General features: G+C 41.6%; 1 protein-coding gene across 4 annotated transcripts in view; it reads left to right on the top strand.

The window, feature by feature from the left end:
- Positions 1-740: 740 nt before the first annotated feature.
- Positions 741-25,951, top strand: part of LOC117541564 (RNA-binding Raly-like protein) — a gene marked incomplete at its 3' end in the record, with an annotated part of 47,535 nt that continues 22,324 nt past the window's right edge. The window contains 2 exon segments of one of the 4 annotated variants that reach the window (XM_034208776.1): positions 741-846; positions 19,533-19,810. In XM_034208776.1, coding sequence (XP_034064667.1) covers positions 19,555-19,810 — 256 coding nt within the window. 4 annotated transcript variants of the gene reach the window in all.

The following is a 25,951-nucleotide window of genomic DNA, read 5'->3' as shown; positions in this document are numbered from 1 at the left end:
ATGTAAACAACACAATGAGCCACAAGGAGCGATCAAATAAAAAATGCAGATGGAAGTAATTACAACAAGTTATTTCCTTTAATGGCGTGTTTGTATAATAAGAGATCATTCAGGTTTGCATGAAATTAGAGTCTCATTATTGTAAGTGATTTCTGTTACTTGTGAGATATTGTGATGCAACTAAAAATAAATATATGCAATATAGGCTAATTATGAAAAAGTTAGATCAGATTTGAATGTGTCCTGCTTATATGTGCCCTCGCACTTGGACAGTGTTTTAGGAAGCAAATGGCCCTGGGCATAAAAATCAATGCCAGTGACAGAAAAAGCTCCTCCATTACACCACTGCATGCTTTCAAGTGTAGCTACAAGAAGAAACAAAAACTGACTGACTCAAAGATTGGCATGACGATATCAAAAACGTATTGCCAAAGCATGATGAACAAGGCGTTACAAAAACAAAGTACACACAGAACACACATTTTACCGCTATATGAGGCAATTTATTAAACATACCAATAAAAACTTGTTTACAAATCAAAGAAAGTGTCTGTGTGCTTCTGTGTGTGTGTGTGTGTGTGTGTGTGTGTGTGTGTGTGTGTGTGTGTGTGTGTGTGTGTGTGTGTGTGTGTGTGTGTGTGTATGTGTGCGTGTGTGCGTGTGCGTGTGTGTGTGTGTGTGATTCAAAAACTCTGGCCAATCCCGAGTCACGTGACTGAGCCACCGGCAGCACTAGAGCGCGCGAAAGGGACGCAGAGCCTCGGTGTTCACGAGTCTGCACAGCACCCATCCGCCACCGCTATCCGCCCAATTTCTTTTTAATTGAACCCCTTTTACTCCCGCTCGGTGAGTACATTTTCCACTGCCATTTTCTTATTTTGATCCTCTTTTTCTTGCTTTCTTTCTTGTCTTGGTGTTCCGAGATGGGGGAAATGTTTCTGCATGCAATGATTTCAGTCTTGGATGCTGAGTGTTGTTGCTCCGGCGATATCCACTGAGAAATACGTGCTTTGCGGACGCTCTTGATATTTTTCTCTCTCTCTTCCCGAAGCAGCTTCTTGTTAAAATCTCCACCTTTCCCTTATTTTCAGCCTTTTTTCCCTCTCCATCATGGCTTGTTTCGGTGTGGTTTTGCTTTCCTCTGATCTTGCAGTGTTTCTCTGGTGTTGGAGGCTGTACGTCTCCGAGGGGCGCAAAAATAACAGTTTTTGATTTTCATTCTTGAGGATTTTACTTTTCTAATAGGTGAGGAATTTCACTTTGCCGGAGTTTGTTTTGTGTTTCCCTGGTACTTCTATATGCTCCCTTAACGGGGAAATGGGAACTTTTTTGTTTTGCAAAACGGATTTCTCGGGACAGAGCTGGATTCGTTTTGAACCATCCAATAGTTTTTTAGATCTTTTAATATAATTATGATTCCAAAACTCATCAGAAATCTAACAGCATGCCACAATCGAAGACATGTCTGATCTTGAATTCATATTCCTGATCTGTTTCTTCAGAGGAGTAATGAAAAGTGATCAAATGTGTCACAAAATGAAGAATTTCTGTCCTTCAAAGTTGCTTTTCAATTTGGAAAATGTCAAGCAAGTTTACTAATGCTGTGCAAAACAAACAGGAGATCCCTGCCAATTGAAGCAGACACAGCTGTGAGACACACACACACACACACACACACACACACACACACACACACACACACACACACACACACACACACACACACACACCGTGTTGCGTTGAGTGTGATAACTGGCATTAGACATCACACACAGATAAGCGTGAGGCGATGGTGAGCGGCGGGGAGAGGGTCCTTGAGGCCCAGGGAAATGTTGCAGCGGTTCATTATGCAAATCAGGCTGATAGATTTGATTAATAGTTTGACCTTGACATGCAGCCAGAACTCACACACAAACCTGCAGGCGACAAATTAAAAGACACAAAACATTATCCGGCAATTAGCACACAAAAAGGAAAAGTGAGGTTAACCTTTTATTTGTTTTAACTGCCTTCTGAGTCACTGCTTTATAATCCTTGACCAAAGTTTGTTTTTGTGCTCTGCTGAAAAGGAAACGCTTCTCAAACCTTTTATAAGACAACATCTCCTTTCAATCATCCTGGAGAGATACGGGTGAAGGTATTTGACAGCTATTCCAGCCGCCAGACTTCGCAGGTCAGGGAACAGGTGGGGGAAGCCGAGCATGAAATGTGCTGCTACGCAAACAATACTTATCGCTCGCTTGGGATGAGGTGGGAGGCTGAGGCAGGAATAGCCAGCCTATATACGCATGCACTGAATCACTAAGAGACGAGAGCAGTAGGTAAGGAAGGAATACCGCTTCTCTAATCTGTCTCTGTCCAGTCGAGGCCTGTCTTTACGTTTCTGCACCCGGGGGCTGGGATGATCATTGACCCTTAGCAGGTGCACGATGTGGGCTGCCTCCAAGCCAGGCACCACAGAGTCCATCTTCTTTCAGATAAAAACACATTTTAGAGCTGCTCCAGCTTTCAGACTGCAGGTCAAAGAACAGATTTGGGCGCCTGCTTCTCTCCGTCTCTTTGTATATGCCTTCATGTGAAAGATAACAGAGAAAAACAGATGAGGAAATTCAGACAAACAAAAAGAAAGATGATGGCATGTGTGAAAAAGTGTTTGAATTCACACAAACTTGTGCAATGCTATCCACTCTTCACATAGAGCAGTTTAATGTTACATTATGCATGTGGTAATACCCACCGCTCACTATTAGATCTTCTGATCTGCACGCCTTGTTCCACTACTGCATTCTTCATGTTCAATTCGTTTTCTGTCAATGCACATTCCGTGTTTCTAGCCAGCAGTTTGGATACACACCGGTGTGCGCCTGCACCTGCTCAGTTCTGTTGTGAGATGTGGCATTAGCCTCGCAAGCGTCAGTATCTCTGCACCACGGCCAGCTCCTTTTATTCTCCGTTCAAAGAGATTGTGGTTGATTTCAGAACCATGGACAGATGCCAACACTTTATTGTTCCGACAGCTGGAGCGAGCTGATTCCTGCCTGGAAGTCTGGAGTGTCTCCACTCACTAACCCCTGCCCTCCGCGCCACACACACACATCTCCATCTGAGATATTTCAAGCTCTGTACCCACATTTTAAAGGCTGCAAAAAGTGGTTTCACCCTAGATTAGAATGATTTCCTACGTAATTTGAATATGTTGAAAAAGCTTAATTTAGTCTTTTTCAAACCAGAACCTTATAGTATAAGGACGGGTATGCAGGTGCAAAACAGGTGTTTATGTTGTTATTCTGCAAATAAGAGGAAGAGACACTAAACACTGCTGCCATGTTTACTTCAGACTTCACTGAACACATCTCTGACGCAACATTGAATCACTTTGAGCTCTCTGAATGTGATTTCTATTACACCAATATTGTATTGGGTTGTATTTTCAGGTTTATTTCCATTCAATAGGATATAACAACAACACTTAGATAAACAAAACAATTTAAAGAGCACATCAGCCAAGGCCGTTTGCACAAGTGAACAATAATGTGTTTACCCAAACAGTGATTCAGACCCACTCCAAAATGAAATGGCTTCTTCCTTGACCCATGATAATACCTTTCCACTTTTATGAAACTCTGTCCTGTAATTTCCCCAAATCCTTTTTACAAACAAAATGCAAATGATGATGAGTTTGGAGATATTCAATATTTTGTCTTAGAAAAACAACAATTGTACCTTCTGTATTGTCTATGAAGCCAAATCCTGCCGTAGCTTACTCCTCAGTGCCAAATACGTCTCATGAAGAGAGGAGTGAGAGGAGAGGTTCAAGCTAAAATGATCAGAACATAAACCAAAGGGTCCTATGAATAATTCTCTATCAATATGTACTCGAGGGGGGTCCATGGAAATATTGTGGAAGGAATTGTAATGTGTTTGCTGTGACGTTAATGTTTTCCAGGTTTTTGTTTAAAAACTGTGAATAGGACCGAAATACAAAAAACAACAAAATGATTTGGTTGACTTTATTTAAAAAATCAAGGGTTTGCCAAAAGAAAAAAATTAGAGCAACTTGGTAGACAGCTGGTTACCGCAGACCAAGCAACAGCAAAGCCCTTTTCAATACTAGCTTGGGACCTTTGCAAGCCATACCTCCCTCTGTCCATATTTCTACACTCATCTAAATAACAATAACTTTTATTTGGACATGAACAGCTGTCTCCTTGAGCAGACTTGCAGCAACCTTTGATTAGAAACACATTTCTAATCAGTCAAAATCTAAGGCTAAATATTTTTCAAATGCGAGTGACCATTTACTGCATGTGTTCATATCTCTCTCCAACTCTTCTCTCCATTTTTTATTGTACTTTAAATATAGGAACATCCAAAAACAATGCAATCCAGGAGAAGACATTTCCCTGTCCAAGCGTAACAGACCAGTTTCATTGTATGGGGATGTAGTTTTCTACCAAGCTGAGCCAGCTGTGATACTTTAACACCACCTGCTGCGATTAAGATGAGGAAAACAGTAAACAGGTGAGCAGAGGAGTACAACAGAGACCAAAGCCCAAGAATCAACCACTCAGGATAGGACAGAGGGGCTCGTTAGAAGAGAAAAGTTGTAAACCGCTACCACAGACTTCTACTGTTGTTTAAAACCTGGTGAAAACATCAGAGTCCCTCTTGCCCTTTCATCCTGAAGAACCTGCACTGTAGTTAAATGAGGCCAGTCGCACATACACCATGCTGCTGTTGGTAATACTCATGAGAGCAACAATTATGTACTTATCCACCACTGAAAATAATCCCCCTCAAATTCCTCTTTTAGAAAACCTGTTTTTGAAGATTAATGTCCTTTTGGAAACCAATAGGTCACAGACTGTGGGTGTTTGTAAATGATCAAGAAGGGGATTTGTGCTTTGTACGTTTGATCTCTTTCTTGGATTTATCAGAAAAGAAACACCTCCCATATCCTTTAAATACATCCTTGGTAAACAAGTGGAGAGTGACCTTTATAGTGAGGAAGGTGTAAAGTATACAACAGGTATTTGTTTTGTTTTGTCAACTGCAAACAAACATATGGCCCCAAATCTACCATGGAGTTGCATTCACATCTCATTTTGCAATAAGCCACTGTGAGCTTTGCCAATGTACAACTTATTTTAATATTATATTTGATTATGTTGTACTGTCATGTTTAACTAATATATAAACTATGAAGCCATTGGATCATCTGAACAGAAAACCAGCCTCTGGACCTTTCTCAGTCCTCTCACATTGGATGTTAATTTGCATTTAAATGCACATTATATAGTGTTTACCAGTTTGCTGTAGCACGTTTCCACTCAAATCTGTTTTTTTATCCACTTTTCAATAAACTGAAAACATTGCCGTCTTGCGATGTTCAATAGCAGACCAGAGCCAAATGTTCCCATTTAAATTGCAAATTGCTCCTGAATCACTTTTAGTGACGTTGTTTTAGCATTCACTGCGAGCAAACTGGATATTATTCATATGCAGCTTGGCTTCATGCATACATATGATAATTGGATCAAACCTTCAGATGTGTGAAAGCCCCTCCCCTGTTACGCAGAGTGAAGCAGGTAGGACCCAAACGCAGATTACACTTGACGATACCTTTATTTCAAGGACTTTAAATAAACTTGGACAAACAAAACACTCTTCGGTGAACTGGGTCACATACAAAAGAAGCACCAACACTGAACACAGGAGGAGACAAGACTAAATACAGGGAGGGGTAATCACAAGACGAGAAACAGCCGGGCAGGGGAGGAGAAACACAAGGGCCACAGGTGAACACAATCAGATAACTAGACACACCAGGGAAACTAACAACAAGAGGAAAAACACAGGGAAAAGGACCAGACAATAACCCAGAGGAAAACATGACATTGAAAACAGCAAAAACACCCAAAACTACAAAACTACAACCGTGACATGAACTTAGGAGTGTGACATAACCCCCGCCTCAAGGGACGGATCCCAGATGTCCCAAAAAACAAAGTCCAGCAGGGTGGGTCTGGAGGACGGGTCTCGGGCGGACGGCCCGGGGGCAAGGCAGAGTTCAAAAAGGGGAACTCGGGCGGACGGCCCGGGGGCAAGGCAGAGTTCGAGGAGGGGGTCTCTGGCGGACGGCCCGGGGGCAAGGCAGAGTTCGAGGAGGGGGTCTCGGGCGGACGGCCTGGGGACAAGACAGAGTTCGAGGAGGGGTGAAGACCACAGCGGGCGAACTCAGGGGACCGGGCTCGAGGGCGAAGACCGGACAGCTCCGGAGGCCGGGCAGGAGCCGGTGTCGGCAAGATCCCCCACGGAAGAGGACACAGGGCCGGCAGGACCCCCGGCAGAAGAGTAGTCTGCGGGACCTCCAACGGCACAGGACATGGGGTTGGCAGGACCCCCGGCAGAAGAGCAGTCTGCGGGACCTCCAATGGGACAAGACATGGAGTTGGCAGGACCCCCGGCAGAAGAGTAGTCTGCGGGACCTCCAACGGCTCAGGACATAGGGTTGGCAGGACCCCCGGCAGAAGAGTAGTCTGCGGGACCTCCAACGGCTCAGGACATGGGGTTGGCAGGACCCCCGGCAGAAGAGTAGTCTGCAGGACATCCAACGGGACAAGGCATGGAGTTGGCAGGACCTCCGGCAGAAGAGTAGTCTGCGGGACCTCCAACGGCACAGGACATAGGGTTGGCAGGACCCCCAGTGGAACCTCCAACGGCACAGGACATGGGGTTGGCAGGACCCTTGGCAGAAGAGCAGTCTGCGGGACCTCCAACGGCACAGGACATGGGGTTGGCAGGACCCCCAGCGGAACCTCCAACGGCACTTGAGTAGGGACTTGAGTGGGAACTCGAGAGAGGGCTTGAGAGGGAACTCGAGAGGGAACTTGAACGTAGACTTGAGAGGGGACTCGAGAGGAGACTCGAGAGGGAACTCGAAAGGATACTTGAGAGGGAACTCGAGAGGAGACTTGAGAGGGAACACGGGAGGATACTTGAGAGGGAACTCGAGAGGAGACTTGAGAGGGAACTCGAGAGGAGACTCGGGTAGGAACTTGAGAGGAGACTTGAGAGGAGACTTGAGAGGGGACTCGAGAAGAGACTCGAGAGGGGACCTGAGAGGGAACTTGAGAGGGGACTCGGGTAGGAACTTGAGAGGAGACTTGAGAGGGAACACGGGAGGATACTTGAGAGGGAACTCGAGAGGAGACTTGAGAGGTGACTCGGGTAGGAACTTGAGAGGAGACTTGAGAGGAGACTTGAGAGGAGACTTGAGAGGGGACTCGAGAAGAGACTCGAGAGGGAACTTGAGAGGAAACTCGAGAGGAGACTCGAGAGGATACTCAAGAGGATAATTGAGAGGGGACTTGAGAGGGGACTCGAGAGGGAACTCGAGAGGATACTTGAGAGGGAACTGGAGAGGAGACTTGAGACGGTTGGTTCGCCAACAGAACACGAGGGGCGGGAGTCGGCTGGAGAGCCAACAGGAGACGAGGTGCTGGAGTCGGCCGGTACGCCGACAGGACTCGGGGAGCTGGCGTTGGCCGGTAAGCCAGTCCTGGAGCCGAAACTGGAGTAGGGACCATGGGTACTGGGGCCGGTACTGGAGCCAGAACCATGGCTGCTGGGGCCGGAACCATGGCTGTGTGGGCCGGTTCCGTAGCCGGAACCATGGCTGCTGGGCACGGAACCGGAACACGGGACCATGGCTGTGTGGGCCGATACTGGAGCATGGAGCCATGGCTGCTGGGGCCTGTACTGGGGCTGGATCCATGGCTCTTGGGGCTCGGGCTGCTAGCTTGGCCTTGCGACTCCTCTTAGCAGCCGCCTGAAGGCTCCGTGGACCTCCATAAGCCAGACGAGTTCCAGCATACGACTCCTGGACAGGAGCAGGAACTGGGGCAGAAGCATGGGTTGACTTCAGACGGAACCCACCGAGGCGTATGGTGCCAGGTTGGGAATTGGGAGACAGGGAGCTAGCATGCCTGGGGCTAGCAGGCCGGGAATCCCACACCGGGATCATGGCTGTTGGAGCACGGGCTGGAATCCTGGCCCTGCGTCTCCTAGAGGCTCTTTGGAGACTCCATGGACCTCCAACAGGACCGTAGTCGGATCCGAGGAAAGGGTTAGAAGCGTCGGACCAGTCCTCAGGACAACTTGTGAAAAGCTGTAACCACTCCGGCAACGAACTCTTCAACCAAGGCATTTCGGCCACCTCCATTCGTGCCTTCTCGAGAATAGCCTCTTTGTCCTTTCTAGAAGAAGTTCCTTTCCACTCGGCATGATAACACTGTAGAGAAAAGTCTAGATCCAACAGATCCAACTCAAACTCATGAAAATTCGCTGAGTCCATTTCTTGGTTGGTGCTTTCTGTTACGCAGAGTGAAGCAGGTAGGACCCAAATGCAGATTACACTTGACGATACCTTTATTTCAAGGACTTTAAATAAACTTGGACAAACAAAACACTCTTCGGTGAACTGGGTCACATACAAAATAAGCACCAACACTGAACACAGGAGGAGACAAGACTAAATACAGGGAGGGGTAATCACAAGACGAGAAACAGCCGGGCAGGGGAGGAGAAACACAAGGGCCACAGGTGAACACAATCAGACAACTAGACACACCAGGGAAACTAACGACAAGAGGAAAAACACAGGGAAAAGGACCAGACAATAACCCAGAGGAAAACATGACATGGAAAACAGCAAAAACACCCAACACTTCAAAACTACAACCGTGACATGAACTTAGGAGTGTGACATCCCCTCGCATGTGGCCTCTTTCGTTACTTTACATTACATGTTACTTGTTAGACGCTTTTATCCAAAGCGACTTACATACTCAATACTGTGGCCAATCCCCACAGGAGCAATTTGGGGTGAAGTGTCTTGCCTAGGGACACAACGACATGCTGACTGCAGTGGGACTTGAACCTGTGACCAACTGATCCGAACACCAACGCACAACCCACTGCACCACACGCCTCTTTCCCACTCTAGCTTTCACGTTTGTCCCTCATTGTGAGTCCTGCCTTAAATCCCCACCTCACTTTAAGTCTCTCTGGTGCCATAAAGCAGGAATCAGCTAATTACTCACAGCTCCAGTAACCCAGTTACTTTAGCCTGGTGGAGCAGAAGCTATTTGGCAGTCACACAAGAGGAGAATTAAGGAAAAAGATAAACATGTCCGTGCCAAGAGATATGTGAAAGCATGGCATATGTTCAAATGCCCTGGAGGGCAGCTGTGGACTACACACACAAGTGGAGCCTCTTTCTGCCTCTTTCCACCAAATACACTTATTTATGTTGGAGTAAATCCTCCATTACCACAGTGTGACAATGGAAAGGTCTCCAATGAAGTACAACATAAACTTTAAGAGCACTCAGGAGGCAGCAGAGTGGTACGGTGATGCAATAGAGAATTTCTGAAACAAAAACAGTTTGCAAAGCCGGTAACAACAACAACAACAACAACAACAACAACAACATGGAACGATGTTGCCTTTAAACAACAAGGCTCCCTGGAATCAATGAATAGAATACAAATACAAGATACACCTTAATATCTAACTGAGGCAGATGAATTGTCTTTGGTCTGAACAAAAACAACATGATCAAAATATCAGATGAACACAACAAAAATCTCTTAAGCATGCAACAGTCATTGACGCACTATCCACAGTGAACAGCCTGTTGAGCACATTCATTGTATTTTGGGATAAAAGGAAACCTATAGAACTTTTTTTGTGCCAGAGCGTCGCCCTGATGGGGGCATCTCAATCTGCGGGCGGAGGTGATGTGTCTTGTCACTGATGATTGGCTCTCCTCTGTGCAGCAGGAGAGTGTCGAATGGCTTTTGTTGGCAGCTACTATCTTCCCTGCTGTCTTTACAATCCAGATCATTTACTAAAGTCAAGTGCCATACCAGACAGAGATGAGGATATCAGGCAGATTTAAAAAACACAAGACTAACCCAAATTGAGCTTAATTAAAAAATAAATAAAAAATACATAGAAGAACAAAAAACATTTACAATAGTTAAACCGGACTTGTTATGCTACTTATTATGCTTTAATGTTCCAATAAGACATTATTCTGTTCATGCTGTCTTTAGATGCCTATTTGTTCCTATATGAAAGGCTCTTGACCTTTAGAATAAACCTGCTCTTATTGGCATACATGAAAAGTTGCAACGGCAGCTCTGAAGCTGTGGGTGGAGATCAAAACCCCAGGAAGAGTGCTGGGCATTCAAGCACAAATGTTCTTAGTGACCAAACGATGGAAATGTAATAATACTACTTAGGGCCGCTCGATCATGGCAAAAATCACAATCTCGATATTTGGGTCAATAATTGATATCACGATTATTAAAAACGGCCTTGGCTGATGTTTCAAATTGACTTTGAAAACATCCATTTATTGAAAAAAAAATGTGAACAGTATGTTTTTAACAGTTGATTTCCCTGAACTTTAAAATTCAACTGAAAAACCAATACCTTTTTTTTTTAAAAATAAAGATAAAAATAAAAAATCGTTTTATTTCGATTATGTTGTTTTCATAATCGTTGCAAGCCAAAATCGTAATTGCGATTAAAATAGGATTAATTGAGCTGCCCTAATACTACTATAATAATCCAACTTTCGTGTCAGTCGTGTGATGCCAGGCGGCCAAAAGGACTTTTCCCTTTGACTGACTTTTGGAAAACAGACGACTCCAGCTCAGCGTAACATAATTTTTTTAGGTTATTCTTTTAAATCTTGGAAGGCACTCCAGACACACAAACATATGTGCATAAGCAATGTGAAAGTGAGTTGTTTATTGTATATCCCCTTTTAACATTTGCACTGTCAAACAGAATCAGTGATGATATTGGTTTCTTTGCTTTGTTTGAAATCAGTTGCTTTGTTCTTCCACCATTAATTAACAATGTGCAGCATCTGAGGAGCTGTTGGTCTTCAAAGTCATACGATACGTTTCTCTGTGTATCATCTTCATAACTGTTTACAAAAGCTGACAGTGCAAATAAGTTGTCAAATGATACACACATGACCTCAAAGATCAGGTTGTGTGATACATACTAAAAGCACACACATATGCCCTGATTTACAAAGATAATCATCATTATTGTAAGATGCCAGATAAAAAGTCTGCTGGAGATACGGCTTCATCCCATCTCACTGTATAGGTCACATTGTGCTTTTATCTCCTAGCTGTCTTGCTGGTCGAGGCTATAGGTTGCTCAAATCAGATTATGGTACAACTCATTTTAGCAGCGTAATCATCTACCTTCAGTCGCTATGCTTCGCTGCCCCCTCATACATTCACATAGGACAGATAAAGCTGAAATTGGATTGTATTTTCTTTACAGGAGTTCATTTTCCTGTGGGGGTTTCACATGTAAAGCACAGCCTTACATTATATTAAAAATGGATACATGATAAAAGGCTGATAGAATAGAAATATGAAAGGATGGAGTCACAGTAATAATTGAAAAGCTACACACCTACCGCATGATGTGCGCCTGCATTTTACATCTTTGATATTTTGTTCCGAGGCCTCCGATGTTTAAGATGATTAGCATTGCGAATATTCACCCCTCCCCCCCTTTTTTAAACTTCTCTCTGTCTCTCCTTCTTTTATTCCCTGCTTCTCCATCTCTTTTCCTCTATTTTTGCCATTTTCCGCCCTCCTTCAATTCAACTCAAGGCAGGTGTTATGCAGGAGGTAATGGGGTGTGGGAACACAGAGGAGAACAACAAGAAGAGTGCTTGACAGTCATCCGTCCTGGTTAAGATCCACAGCTTAGAAATTCCTGGTGCATACAGGCCTCGAAACTGCAAGGCAAGTCGCTCATTATATGTGGGCTCTAACACACACTATTCTCTATCTGCTCTGCACCGTTAGCCAGTATTTACTGTACAAGTCCTGGAGGAGAGATTAGACTGCGCTGGGCTCCTCTGGGCTGCAGAATGGACCTCTATTCATTAGCCCTTAATTGCTAATTGAGGTCTTTGAATGATTCAGCAATAGCCACCGCTGTTCGGGCATTAGCTGAGTAATTTATGGCTGCCAGGGAGCAAGGAAAAAATGAGCAAGGGCAACTAAGTGTTATGAAAAAGGACATCAGTGCCCTCACAGTGATGTTATTACACAGCCACCTTATGTTAACTAAAAAACGTACAATGTTCTTTTTTCATTGCTGATTTGTCTGAGTTAAACTCATTATGCCCTGTGATTAAAATTAACTTAGCCATAATACAGTTTGATCCTCCAGACCCTCATTTCCCCTCAACTTTAATTTCATTTTCCATGATTAGGCATAATGTGGATGTGCCAATGAGTTCATTTGGCAGCTTTCATATTATCCACAGCAGTATTTTGATAAATCCTCACATGTTCTCACATAACAGCAGAAGCAAACGGTTCAGGGTAGTTCAAGAGTTTTTAGACTGTTTAAAAAAAATCTAATTAGATTTCTGTCCACTTTTTTAATAAATTATAATGTGTTTGGCTGTGGTTTGACTCTCCACTCCTAGTTTTAAATTAGCTGGAGTAGGTTTCTTTTGGCAAATTAGACAAAAGGTCCATAATAACTTAACAGCATATTAAGAAAATGTAACTCCTGAAACTCCTCTGGGCTCTGTATGCTATACTTTAGCTAAATCTAGCTTGTAAAGGAAGACTCTGGCAAATTAGAGGTCATTTTAGATAGAGGCTTTCCTAACTGGTTGTTCTTTAAATTCAGATGTTCGTGCACAACCCCTCAGATAGTGAAAGTTTGATTCAGCAGCTGGAAATCTTGCAGGAGAAGTTGCTATTCCAGCATTGACAAAAACTGCCGACACTGCAAAGAAATCCAATGAAGGAAGACAGACTTATCTCGTAGAAAGTTGGGCAACATTGGCGAGCATTTCAGAGATGTAGGGAAAATGTTGTTAAAAGTTTGCCTTCTGCTGCTAGCTAGACCAATACTCAATTTGGATACTTCCATTACCACACTGTGAATATTTGCGTAGCTTGGAAAATCCCGGCTAGCATTGTCTCAAATCGCACACGGCCGATGTGATCGCCCGTTAGCTAGCTAGCAACATTATTGTTTGTGCTACAAAATAGTCACAATCAGCTCAATTACCCAATATAATTAACAATGGCTTCTTTTTGACAACAGTATAGTGGTAAGATTAGTAAATACTTTAGAAAAACCCACTTGAATAATTGTGTGTGATGCCGCCGCAAACGCTGTTGGTCCCACAACCACTGTTATGTAGCCAAGATGGCGACAGTGAGGGTAAGTACCGTTATGAGTGCACCATCCAGGTACTCATAGTACACTAGAGTTTGCTAATACCTCTCATTGTTAACATACCTATGCACTCAAAGTAGCAAGTGTTGGTGCAGAAGTACGCAAATTGAGATAGCAAAAGATTCACAGCTACGGCTAGCAGTAGGCTAAACCATTAGCAACATGTTCTCTCCATCTGGGAAACACTTCTTTGATGTTGTAGCTTGCTTGAGACTTAAGTTACAATGTATCCCCAAAAGGCTTTACAGGCCTAAAACAGGGAGTTATTTTCAACAAGAGCATTGGGATTTCTATCACTATTGGGATGACGTTTAAAATAAGTAACTAGTTGCAGAATACTGTATGCAGAGTGTGCCTTTGCTCACCTTGTGGGAGGTGTGTAGCGGAGGGGAAGCTGCAGGATGGGGGTTTAATTTTAAAAGTATTTTTGCCTCCAGAAAACTGCATTCCTTCAGTCACCACTTGAATTACAATATACTGAAAGGTTATTATTATATATTATATAAGGGTATATATACGGCTAAAATAATCTTCCTCCCCCGACTTTAACCCTCTGGAGTCTAAGGGTATTATCTCGATTTTTAGATGTTTTCTTAAATCACCTTTTAAATGTATTTCTTCTAACATGGCACCCCATGTGTTACATATCAAAATGTTCAGGACAATCTCTGGTATTGCTATATATGCAAATATACTCACCTTAGAGCACTGTTGGATGAGATAAGCAGCTCAAAAGCTTAAAATGTGACATCCGATTTTCGGAAAATCTTCAAAACTCTTGTGAAAACACAAATTTACTCATGTGATCGAATTGTTTTGGTGTTTTAGATTTGGTTACCAAAGTCTTAGGATCACAAAAGCAGTGAAATATTTGAATTACACTGTATATAAATGTGTTATTCATGTCTAAAATGAAAAGAAATTAATTTGACTTTTGAGTAAAATAGGTGTTTATCACTCTACTTTCACCAAAGCAGGGACTGAGATACATCAGGACTGAATAATGACTTCATATTACATACCAAGGTTCATGTGATGTGTACAAATACAAATTGAGCATTCAAACTTTTTTTTTCAACCAACAATTTATTATAAATATGTTTTTTTCAACCAACTATTTATATAAATATAAGAAACTGGAAAATCTAACTATTTACAATATTGAACATCAGAACTTTCAACCAACTATTCATTATAAATAGTAGGACCATAATTACAACTAATTTAATTGAAATAAAGTTCAAGTAAAATGTTGCTCAAGCACAATTAACAATGCACACATAAAAAGAAAGTTTGGGAGATTGGACAGGAGTCTCACACACACACACGCACACACACACACACACACACACTTCGAAGACTTCAGGTTCTGAGGCTCTATCTTCACTGCTGCTATCTGAATCATATTTCTACTCCTTATAATCGAAAATATATGATCAATTACGTAAATGATGCGCACCTGGACGCGCTGGCGCATCCACCGAATCTTATTTTGTCTTTGTGTTTCAGTTCCACTTTTGTTCTTTCTTTACCTCTGACACATGGTAAACTGCAGCAGTCAGGTCACCCACAATTATTTTCCTCTCTATAACATTTCCCAGCGGATCTGTTATTGAGTGATTTTACCACTATTTTCCGCTTTTATATTATTCACAGCATCATTTTGATAAATCCTCACATTTTATGCTGCATGTGTTCTCACAACAGTAGACAGAGGGAAAATAACCCGCACCTGCACTGCAGCGTAGTTCGTAAATGTAGACTGTATAAAAATGTAATTAGATTTCAGTCCACATTTATTCCCTTATAATACGTTTGGCTGTCATTCAAAAAAATCGAGGCAAAAAGAATAAAAACAGGCTTATTATAGACCCATATTTCATTCTCTGCATGCAGACATACATTTTTCCAGGGAGTCACTAAAAGTTGAGAGTTAGTTTGCGAGTCGTCTGTCTCCCGAGTATGATAGCAGAAGGTGACGCGATTAAATACAACTTATTTTCCTCTGTTGGCGACAGTTGAGGTGAGATGCTACGTTGTTGAGATGAAATGCTGCATTGCAACATTCAAGCGGCAGAGAGTGAGTGTGGCCTGAATGCATCCATCACATCCCATATGTATTTGTCAGATTGAAGGCGGAGGTTTCATCTTTTTCTTCTCTGACAGGAGGGAGCGTGAGTCAGTGAGGAGAGATCAGGGAGACAGGAAGTGCTAAAATGATTACTTTCACCAGTTCCTCGCTTCTTTATCTCCAGAGAATTCAGACTCTGAAGCCCCTGACAGTCGGTGTGAAAGGACCAAAGAGGATCCATGAAATGCTTGGAACCTCCGCAACACGGGAGGATGCTGTAGAAGCCCCGAAGAAAAAACATCAAGCACTCACTTTGCTGCTATAAGAAAGACTTTCACCAGACCAACAACACGTCTTTGCGTGGAAAAACATGTCAGTTATGAGTTGGGGATGCGTTCACTGCTTCACTGATGCATGAAGATGTTATTTAGCATTAATTTCTGGAGCATGAAGCATGCCAGAATGAATCCAAATTACTCTCTCCTCTCTTGCCTATCAGGCTGATATGAATTCAGTGTGAGTGTGTTTTCTGGCCTGGGATGTTTCCACCAGCTTGTGCCAGTTATTCCACATGTTCCTCTTAAAAGACTTTGAGGATCTTAGATACTCATGAATATTGTAAAAGAATCATCTTTGAAGTCTTGTTTCTTGCTATTTTGAGCTAGAGGAATAATGTAAAACTCTTTATTGTCATTTTATTAAAAACATGTAATTGACAAACTAGTGCTGTAGTATCTCTGGAGTGTTAATGTTAGGTTACTCATGTGGAGACATAGAGACGATAAGCTGCTTATGCAAATAAAGATTGCCTGTAGATTGAATGTTATACCAGCTGCAGGAGATCAGTGAGGGTAACAGTCTGGAAGTGTCCATCAGGCTATGAAATGGTTGTTGTTCAGTAAAAACCATTATAATTAATAAGTCATTACAAAACAGGCAAACTGGATCTACCGGCATGTTGTGAAAAGAGCGATGTTATTTTTGTCAAATAAACTTGAATTAGATGTTGTCATCTATCTAAATAGGTATACAATAGATACAATAGGCACTACATGATTAAGAAACAACAACGTGCAGGACATATAGACTGATTAAGACTATAAGTTATCCTCTAATGCATCTTAGAGCTTTCATTTTGATAAAGAAGAAGATGGACCTTTATTGATTCCCCGAGTCTTCCACTCTGTTTTTTTAATGTACATCTGTTATACATACAAATATAAACAGTTATGCACACATGCACATGCACATTGTGAGGATCCAGAGCGGAGAAGTGCACTAAAAGAAGTGCTCTGGAGTGATGTGCTGGTGCAAGAAAAGGCTTATTAATCAAACACAAAGTTGCTATGTGTCCTTTGAGAGGAGACCAAGTTGCAAGAAACTCTCTGACACTTGCGGGACCAGGTTGGCAGTTTGCCTCTGCTTCAAGCCTCAATGCTAAGCTAAGCTAAGCTAAGCTGTTTGCAGTAGCTTAAAAATACTTCCTCTATAATTTTGTTTATTTCACATGACTGATGTCTGTACTTAAATCTGATCACACAACAGACACACAGCCCTTTTATGAGTTTTAAACTCTAAATAAATAATACTTTAACATGATTTGTATTTAACTGAATGTTTTTTATATAGTGTTGAAGGTCCCATGTCATGCTTTTCCGGTTATTACCCGTCCCCTTGTGTGTTATGAAGATTGGTATGCATGTAAACGGTCTGCAGAGTCAAAAACCCTCAAAGTACACCCTATAGCGAGTAAAACTTTAACAATGGAAATATGATCAGTAGAAATGGCCATGACATGGGACCTTTAATATAATAGAGGATTGTATAAGGGCGTCTATCTGCTTGTTTTACGCCCACACTCAGACGCTACATATCTATATATATATATTTCTCTAATTTCAACTATTTCAATATGAATATTTGAATAGCCTAATCATATTTTATTCACTTCTTCCTAACTGCTCAGTATTTCTAACCAAACGCTGTTCTTTCAAACATTTCAACTTGTGAGCAAAAATCCGATGCTTTCATTTGGCTCTATTTTCTAGCTCAGCATGCGCTTAAATGAGTGAAACCACACTTTCTGATATTAAATCTGCTTTAAAATGTGCTTTTGCTTCCCTAATCTACCTTATAATGGCCTCACCCCTTGTGCTTCTGCTTTAAAAGTGGCTATTGAGTGCACACTTCACATCCATCAGTCACTCAGGAGCTGTGGGGTTCATTCAAAGGTAGAGATGGACTGAATGGGATTTGATTGGATTGGTTGATTGATGGGCTTTTTCTTAGACCTCCTACTCTGTTGATAATTAAGTTAATCAACTACAGGAAACCCAATGGCGGCGTTGTCACATTATGGGTCCAAAAGTAAATTATCCTTCATTTTGTGAGATTTAAAGAGATTTAGAAAATATGATGTGGGTTAGAAAATAAGTTAAAAGGTACAATGAGGAAAATTGGGACAGGAAGTGTGTCGACTGCAGTGTGTTACTGAAATGTGTGTGTGTGAGGATGTGTGAGATACATTTTTAGAAAAATACCCATACATATCATTACATCTTTTCCGTCCTTTCCCATATACTCATTTGTATTCAGGCACCTGACAGGGTTTTGCTGGAGCCATAAAACATTTTCAGATAAAAACACACTCACACATCTGCCGTTCACCTGCGCTGCATCGCTTTGGATCATAGGAGGAAGCTAGAAAATATATTATATTATTTGTCAATTAAACAGTCTAATTACAAACTAATAGAAAAGTAAATCAGATCATCAAATTACTGTTCCAGTGCTTTTTTTTACAAAAGCAAATAAACTGTGAATATAATCAAGCTTTTTAATGACGGGTATTTGCTGCTTTTTTTTCTTTCTTTATTCATTATTAAAGACTGAATATATTACTGACAAAACAATTAACCAGTTATCCGAGATAAATAATAAACAGATTAACTAAAAATATCTGCATCACTCAATCCGTTGAGACAGTATGGCGAACATTAAAGGCGCCCTTTTAGTTTTCCCTTTCCTGTTATAAAGGTTTTTTTGCTTGTAAATAGTCTGCAAATGCAACGTTTACGAGTTTCTCTCCATTTCTCCTGCTCTTCCAGCCTAAAGAGAGCTTCTCCCGGGATAAGATTGTTTGTACAGTATGTGGATTCTGGATCTAAAAGCCTCATTGTGGGAAGATACACAAACACACTGAAAACTCATTACCAACGGGGAACTCCAAGAAGCCACATCCTGATCCCCCTGAGGACTGTTGCATTATGGGAACAAACAGTGAAGCCTGCAAAGGAGGTGTCATTTATTTGTATTTTATGTGACCTGGTTTCTATGTGACAGTAATGAAGCTGTCCTTGTGTGTGTTTGTTATACAAAATAATAGAATCAGGTTGGTTGCCAAGAAGGTTTTTCATGTTGCTATGGTGAATAATGGGTTATTAAGAAGGTTGTAAAATAAGATCACAGGCTTCATTTTTAACAATGTGCAATTTGTAATCATCTTACATTTTTTTGGTATGTAAAATCCTGTAAAGAAAGAAACTTCAGCTGTTGGTAGTAGCATGAAATGGAAAAGGTAGAGTTAAGAAAAAAGGGGTGAAACAGTGAGAAAGGACTCATGTGCTATTTTAAATCGTGGGAACACAGTTAGATGAGATGTATCAATTAACACGTTTGAATCACAGCTGCCCTGTCAAATTTCTTCTCACCTCTTGCAGAAAGATTTCTGTCTCATCCTCTTTGTTCACCTCAGGATGTAGAATACAGCTGGAGAATATTGTGTAGGATGGTCAATTAAATAATCAGCTGTTAGCAAATAATGGACATTTCTTTCAATAATTGTAACCATTAAATAATCAGCAGGTTTTCTTCCTATTTTCCTGTATACAAAATATCTTTTATTCAATGTGCTTTCTTCTCAAATGTGCATTTTTAATGGCAATCTTATTCCCCTATGAGGGAACGTTCAGCCTTTGCAGAGCATTTACATGCACAAAGGCCTAGAACATGAAAGAGAAAACTCCACAAAGCCTAATACGAGATTTACCACATGCTTTCTGCTCTGACCAGAGTTAACATGCTGCTCTCTGTGTGTAACCTGTACAGTCTAACCTTCCTCCTCTGAGCAGTGTGCATCTGTGTTTCCCAGCAGGCATTGCTGCAGGACTAGGATGACTGGGAAGACCCAGACCAGCAACGTGACCAACAAGAATGACCCGCGCTCACTCAACTCCCGCTGCTTTATCGGCAACCTGAACACGGCCGTAGTGACCAAGGGCGACATCGAGGCCATCTTCGCCAAATACGGCAAGATCGTGGGCTGCTCCGTGCACAAGGGCTACGCCTTCGTCCAGTACGTCAGCGAGAGGAACGCCAGGGCGGCCGTAACCGGGGAGAACTCCAGGGTCATCGCAGGACAATCACTAGGTAATGCTTTAAAATGTGCATAAATTAATTCTGATTATACTGTGTATGCTTTCACCTTCAGATGTTTATAGCATACATCTGTTTACAGCTCACATATTCAATTATCTTCACAATAAGCAGCATTTGAATCCACTGTACACTATTTCATTTTACATCCTGTTTTTAGGTTACTTATTCCTGCATTAACTTGCACATAAGTCCCTTCCAACATTCTCTTGCACAATTTATTTTTCTATTTTCTCTTGCACTATTTTTCATTGTTTTTTCCTTTATGTGTTAATATCGCGTTGCTGGAGGAGCCTGGCACCTAAGATTTTCACTGCCAAAAATACACTTTAGCTTTTGTCGCGTGTAACAATGAAGACTTTGAATCTTACAAGAGATAATTATGCTTTACTAACTGAGTAAAAAGGGTGCTTTATTCCATACTATGGACTACAGCTCCAGGATTTGGATCTGCTCCAACTTTTCACGAGTTCATCGTTGGCACATAATCACACCCTTTCACCAAGTTTCCTGAAAATCGGGTTTTTAGTTTCCTTGTAATCCTGCTGACAGCTAAACAAAACAAATTGACCTCCTTGGCAGAGGTATTAAGAGACCTTTCTACCACGTTAGTATACTATCGTTTAAATATAAAGGTACGAGACGACTGTTCTGCAGTTTTAAGATAGATCCCAAGCGTACATTACTGATCCCCAGCATTTTATCATCTTTTTTAAAACATGCACATAACTAATCTGCTGGATGATTTATGTGTTGAGCTCTCAAGTGACGCAGTGGTACGTTTAAACTGAGCACATTTATAAATAATAATGTAACAGAGAACAACAGCTCAACATCAGACCCATGTAGACGATGCACTCGTTTGCAGGTTGTGTTGAGGTCTTTGTCCGCATGCATGATTTAGTCTAGGTGTATGTTCCTAATGCACTGAGTGAAGTGGGAAAGAAAGCTTCAAAAAGACTTGAAACTCAGTGAATTTGTCTGTCTGCCTGACCTTTAAGCTCTTATCAGCAAAATGGTGAATCTATCACTGTCACTGGGTATATTAGTATAGGTCTATGTTTGCTTGGGGTAATTGTTGTTGTGTGCAACGTTTTTTGCTACTGTCCTGTCCTGGTTGTAGTTGTAAAAGAGATTCCTAATTTCGTAAAAGCAGGTCCATATAAAAAGAGGTTTAAGGTTGGACATATGGCACAGATTCAGTCGAGTTCAAGCTTCCTTCAAGCCTGTTATTTCAAATTCAACTCTTATTTTGAATCACTTTTGCTTGAAGACCTACATTAAAGTTGCCATCTGGTTCCTGGTGTTTGGATAAAAGTTCTGCGATAGATCTTGATGGCGAGCTTAAATTTGATCAATAAAACTTTTAAATCATTCTGAAATGAAGGGGTACAGCCGGTGTGAGGACGGTAAGATACAGAATCCATTTATAGACCTTCAAAGTTTGAGATTTTCCATTTTCTCTTAAAAAAACGAGTTTTGGTGTGACAAAACAAGACATTCAAAGACATCAACTGTGACTTCATTAACCTGTGATGAACATTTTTCGCCTTAAAACATTCCCCTACAGACAGACATACAGACAGACAGACAGAGAGACAGACAGACAGACAGAAAGACAGACAGAAAGACAGGCATAAAGACAGACGGACGGACGGACGGACGGACAGACAGACAGACAGACAGACAGACAGACAGACAGACAGACAGACAGACAGACAGACAGACAGACAGACAGACAGACAGACAGACAGACAGACAGACAGACAGACAGACAGACAGACAGACAGACAGACACACAGACAGACACACACACAGACACACACAACAGACAGACAGACAGACAGACAGACAGACAGACAGACAGACAGACAGACAGACAGACAGACAGACAGACAGACAGACAGACAGACAGACAGACAGACAGACAGACAGACAGACAGACAGACAGACAGACAGACAGACAGACAGACAGACAGAGAGACACAGACAGACAGACAGACAGACAGACAGACAGACAGACAGACAGACAGACAGACAGACAGACAGACACACACACACACAGACAGACAGACAGACAGACAGACAGACAGACAGACAGACAGACAGACAGACAGACACAGACACACACACACACACACACACACACACACACACACACACACACACACACACACACACACACACACACACACACACACACACAACACACACACACACACACCACACACACACACACACACACACACACACACAACAATAGGTTCAAAGCCCTCCTGGGCATTTGAGTGGATCCCTGTAAATCTTCCTTATATGACTTATTGATTCGTTTGCAGCCTCCTCCACGGAAAATAAAAGTCCTCCCGAGCCCTGCTCTCTCATTAAATATGAATAAGAGCGCTGCAGGGTCATATCTGTAATTCCACCCTGTGTTTGCACAGTTTCATGCATTTTTGGCTTTGAAATGACATATGGCAGTGGTAAAAGTGTGAGGTGGAGTTATATTCACAGTGATTTACTGTATAATTATGTGACTCAGGAACTATTCTTATACTATTGGACGACTTCAGGAGTCAGAAAATCAGACAGGTTTGAAACTAAATCCATGTTAAATCAAACTTTTTAAAGAACAAATGAAGGGCAGAAGTAAATTATGACCCAAACCTGCCATTATAAACATCTATCACAGTTTTACACTTTGACATTATTTGACATAGTTCTGCTCACACAGTTTTATTGTTAAATAACAGATTTTGTACGCACATTTCAGGTGTGCCAACTTTAGGATATACTGGTTGAACTGTTGGCTAGTTTAAACGATCATTCTAACCTTGAAAAATTGAATAATGAGACCCAAGTTTAAATAAATTCATTAAAAAAGGAATAATTCGACATTTTCATTTAATTTCAAACCTTTATTTAACCAGGTAGGTCCCGTTGAGATCATTGATCTCTTTTTCAAGGGAGACCTGCAGCAAGTAGGTTACACATGAAACATAAAACAACATAAAACAATAAAGGACATCATACATCATTTACAGGGCTACATTTACATACCTATCGACATTTACAAGTACCAACAGTATAAAAAGAGCATTTCACCTATCCGAGCTTTAAAAACATGCAGTGGAACCAAATTGCTCAGTTTCAATTATTTTTGAAGACTCTTCCAAGCAAGAGGAGCTGCGCACATACAAGCTTTTGTACCTAAGTCAGTACTTGCACTTGGCACATGTAACAAGACCACATCATGTGATCTCAGGCAATAGCTACCTGCAACTCTCCGTGTGATCAGAGAGCAGATAAGATGGGAGTTTACCCAACATGGCTTTATAGATGAACATGTACCAATGACTGAGCCTCCGAACAGTTAGTGAAGGCAGACCTGCCCTGGCATACAGGGTACAGTGATGAGTAAGTGATTTACAATTAGTAACAAATCTCAATGCGCTGTGATACGCGGCATCTAACTTGTTCAGGTAATGGGCAGGTGCATTCATATACAACAAATCACCATAGGCACAGGTAAAAAGGTCACAGTGACTAGCCTTTTCCTGGCTTCAAATGAGAAACAGGACTTGTTTCTGAAAAAGAAACCTAGTCTAACCCTCAGCTTTTTAAGCAGATTATTGACCTGAAGTTTAAAAGAGAGACAATCATCAAGCCAGATACCTAGGTATTTAACAGGCAACCACTTCAAGTATTTTTCCTTGCGCAGTAACAATATCCAAAGCTGTCTCTGGTGTCTTTTTGGCTTTTGAAAATAGCATTACCTTGGTTTTCTCAACATTTAAAAGAAGCTTAAGTTCAGAGAGCTGAGTCTGAATAATATTAAAAACAGCCTGTAATTTAACAACAGCCTCCTTAAAGATCAAATGCAAAGGTTTTTTTATAATTGCCAGTAAAATCGAAATCATATAGCTACAACACTATCTAAGATATTGCAGTATTAAAATCGGAGATAATATGCGTCTGGCAATGCACAATATTTATTTTGTTCAACCCCCAACACCAAGTCCGACGATTTATTTTCTCAGCCGCTCCTCCGCAAGATGGCGTCGCGTGACGTCAGATGTGCCAAACAAACAAACCTTGGCTTATCGCTCACAGCTGCTTCCGCCGATAGTACAACTTAGTTTCGTTATCATGTCTGATTCTGAGTAGACTATAGACTAAAAGCTGTAGGAATCCAAACTATAACATATAATAAGTACCCTGTATCAAGATTGATGCAAAACAAGTGAAATTTGACCTTTTTAGAGAGGTTTAGAAAAATAAAGTCCAGGCGGACTCACCTTTGAGTGAGCCTCTGAATTAGCCCCGAGCGAAAAATGCTAACCTATTACTGCACCGAAATCACTCCTAGCGCCCTTATTACTTATCCTAGCTCCACATCCAACACATTGTTTATGATCGTAAAGACACAGAATCTAACGGTGCCCACCTCTATAAGCAATACAACTGCAATTCCGTTATCTGCGTTATCTGCTGTGCTCCATGCGCTTTGAAATCTAATCAAAAGTTGTTTACCTCAATTCTTTGGCGTTTCTGCATCGCCCGGCTCTTTCGTTCTTTCAGTGGTTTCTTGTGCTGAAATGTGGAGGGGACGGCTCCGGGTTTCAGCCTCCGACGTGCTATTAATGCTTCTCCACCAACAGACTTCATGATAGCAGGATCAACGTCGTATGCATCACATGCGAAGTGGTCAGAACACAACTTGCTCCATTTTGTCGGTTGCCATCCAACACGATTCACTAAAAAAATCCATTTTTTGCGGATGATTTGGTCTTTGGGAAATGCATGTAAAACTCTCCCAGATCCCGCACCGTTCGTACAACAAAAAGCACAACAATAACCCATGTTAATTCAGTTTTCTTTTCGAAAAACATGTGACCGAGACTGCCGAGTCGGGATATTTGGTCCAGAGACTGTTTGGCCACTATTACGTCACGCGCGCGGAGGCTGCTGGGAATTACATGTCAGAAATTCAGACGGCTTTGGGTCGAGTTTTGGATCAATAAAAAGCTTTGTATTATCTCGATTTAAATAAAATAAAAAATACAGGCAGTCTTAAAAACAACATTTCTATAAAAATGTAGCATATTTGGAAGCTTTGCATTTGATCTTTAATGGAGGGACCTGCACAATACATCACGGTATCGTCCGCATACAAATTTAAAGTTGCTCCATCGACATTTTGACCTAAACTGTTGATGTAGATGGAGAATAAAAGTGGACCTAAAACATAACCTTGGGGAACACCATTAGCAATGTTTAACCACTCAGAAGTGAGCCCATCAAACTGAACACATTGGGACCTTTCAGAGAGGTAGTTCACAAACCATCCCACTGGATGGCTGGATATGCCAATACTGGCCAGCCTCTGCTTCAGGATATGATGATCGACGGTATCAAACGCTTTGGACAGGTCAACAAACAGAGCTGCACAACTCTGCTTATTGTCTTAGATACTCGCAATATCATTCACCACTTTCATTGTCGCAGTGATGGTGCTATGTTGCTTTCTGAAACCTGACTGATGTTTACATAGGATGTCATTTTTACATAAAAACTCCTTTACCTGTTCACTCACTAGGCGTTCAAGAACCTTAGCCAGAACTGACAATTTAGAGATGGGCCTATAATTATTTAATAAAGTGGCCTCCCCTCCTTTTAGTAGAGGAAGAACTGACTTCCATACTTTTGGAATTGTCTTCGTCCTGAGAGAGAGGTTAGAAAGAGAAGTAAGAGGTGGTGCAATACAATCTGCAGCTATCTTTAAAAAGAAAGGTTCTACGTTGTCTGGACCAGCCGGTTTCTTAGGATCTAACTTGATTAACGCTTCATGAACGACTTCAATAATAAAAGGAGAAAAACTGAAGGGGTTTTCCAAACCACATTGTTCAGAGTCACAGACTGTAGTGTTCACAGAAGCAGAGTTAGTGACAGAATCAAACAGAGAGCCACAGGACACAAAATGCTCATTAAAACAATTTAACATAGTAGCCCTGTCCGATATAGTGCCAGATGCTGTAGTAAGGCAAGGAGGTAGCTCATTACGGATTTCACCGGTGGATATCGATTGAATGGTTTTCCAACATTTTCTAGGATTATTCAGGTTTTTTGTGGTAAAAT

This window comes from Gymnodraco acuticeps, unplaced genomic scaffold, assembly GCF_902827175.1.
Source record: "Gymnodraco acuticeps unplaced genomic scaffold, fGymAcu1.1, whole genome shotgun sequence".
NCBI classification, from domain to species: domain Eukaryota; kingdom Metazoa; phylum Chordata; class Actinopteri; order Perciformes; family Bathydraconidae; genus Gymnodraco; species Gymnodraco acuticeps.
Note: the sequence above shows the minus strand (reverse complement) of the source record. Positions and strands in the feature narration are given on the sequence as shown.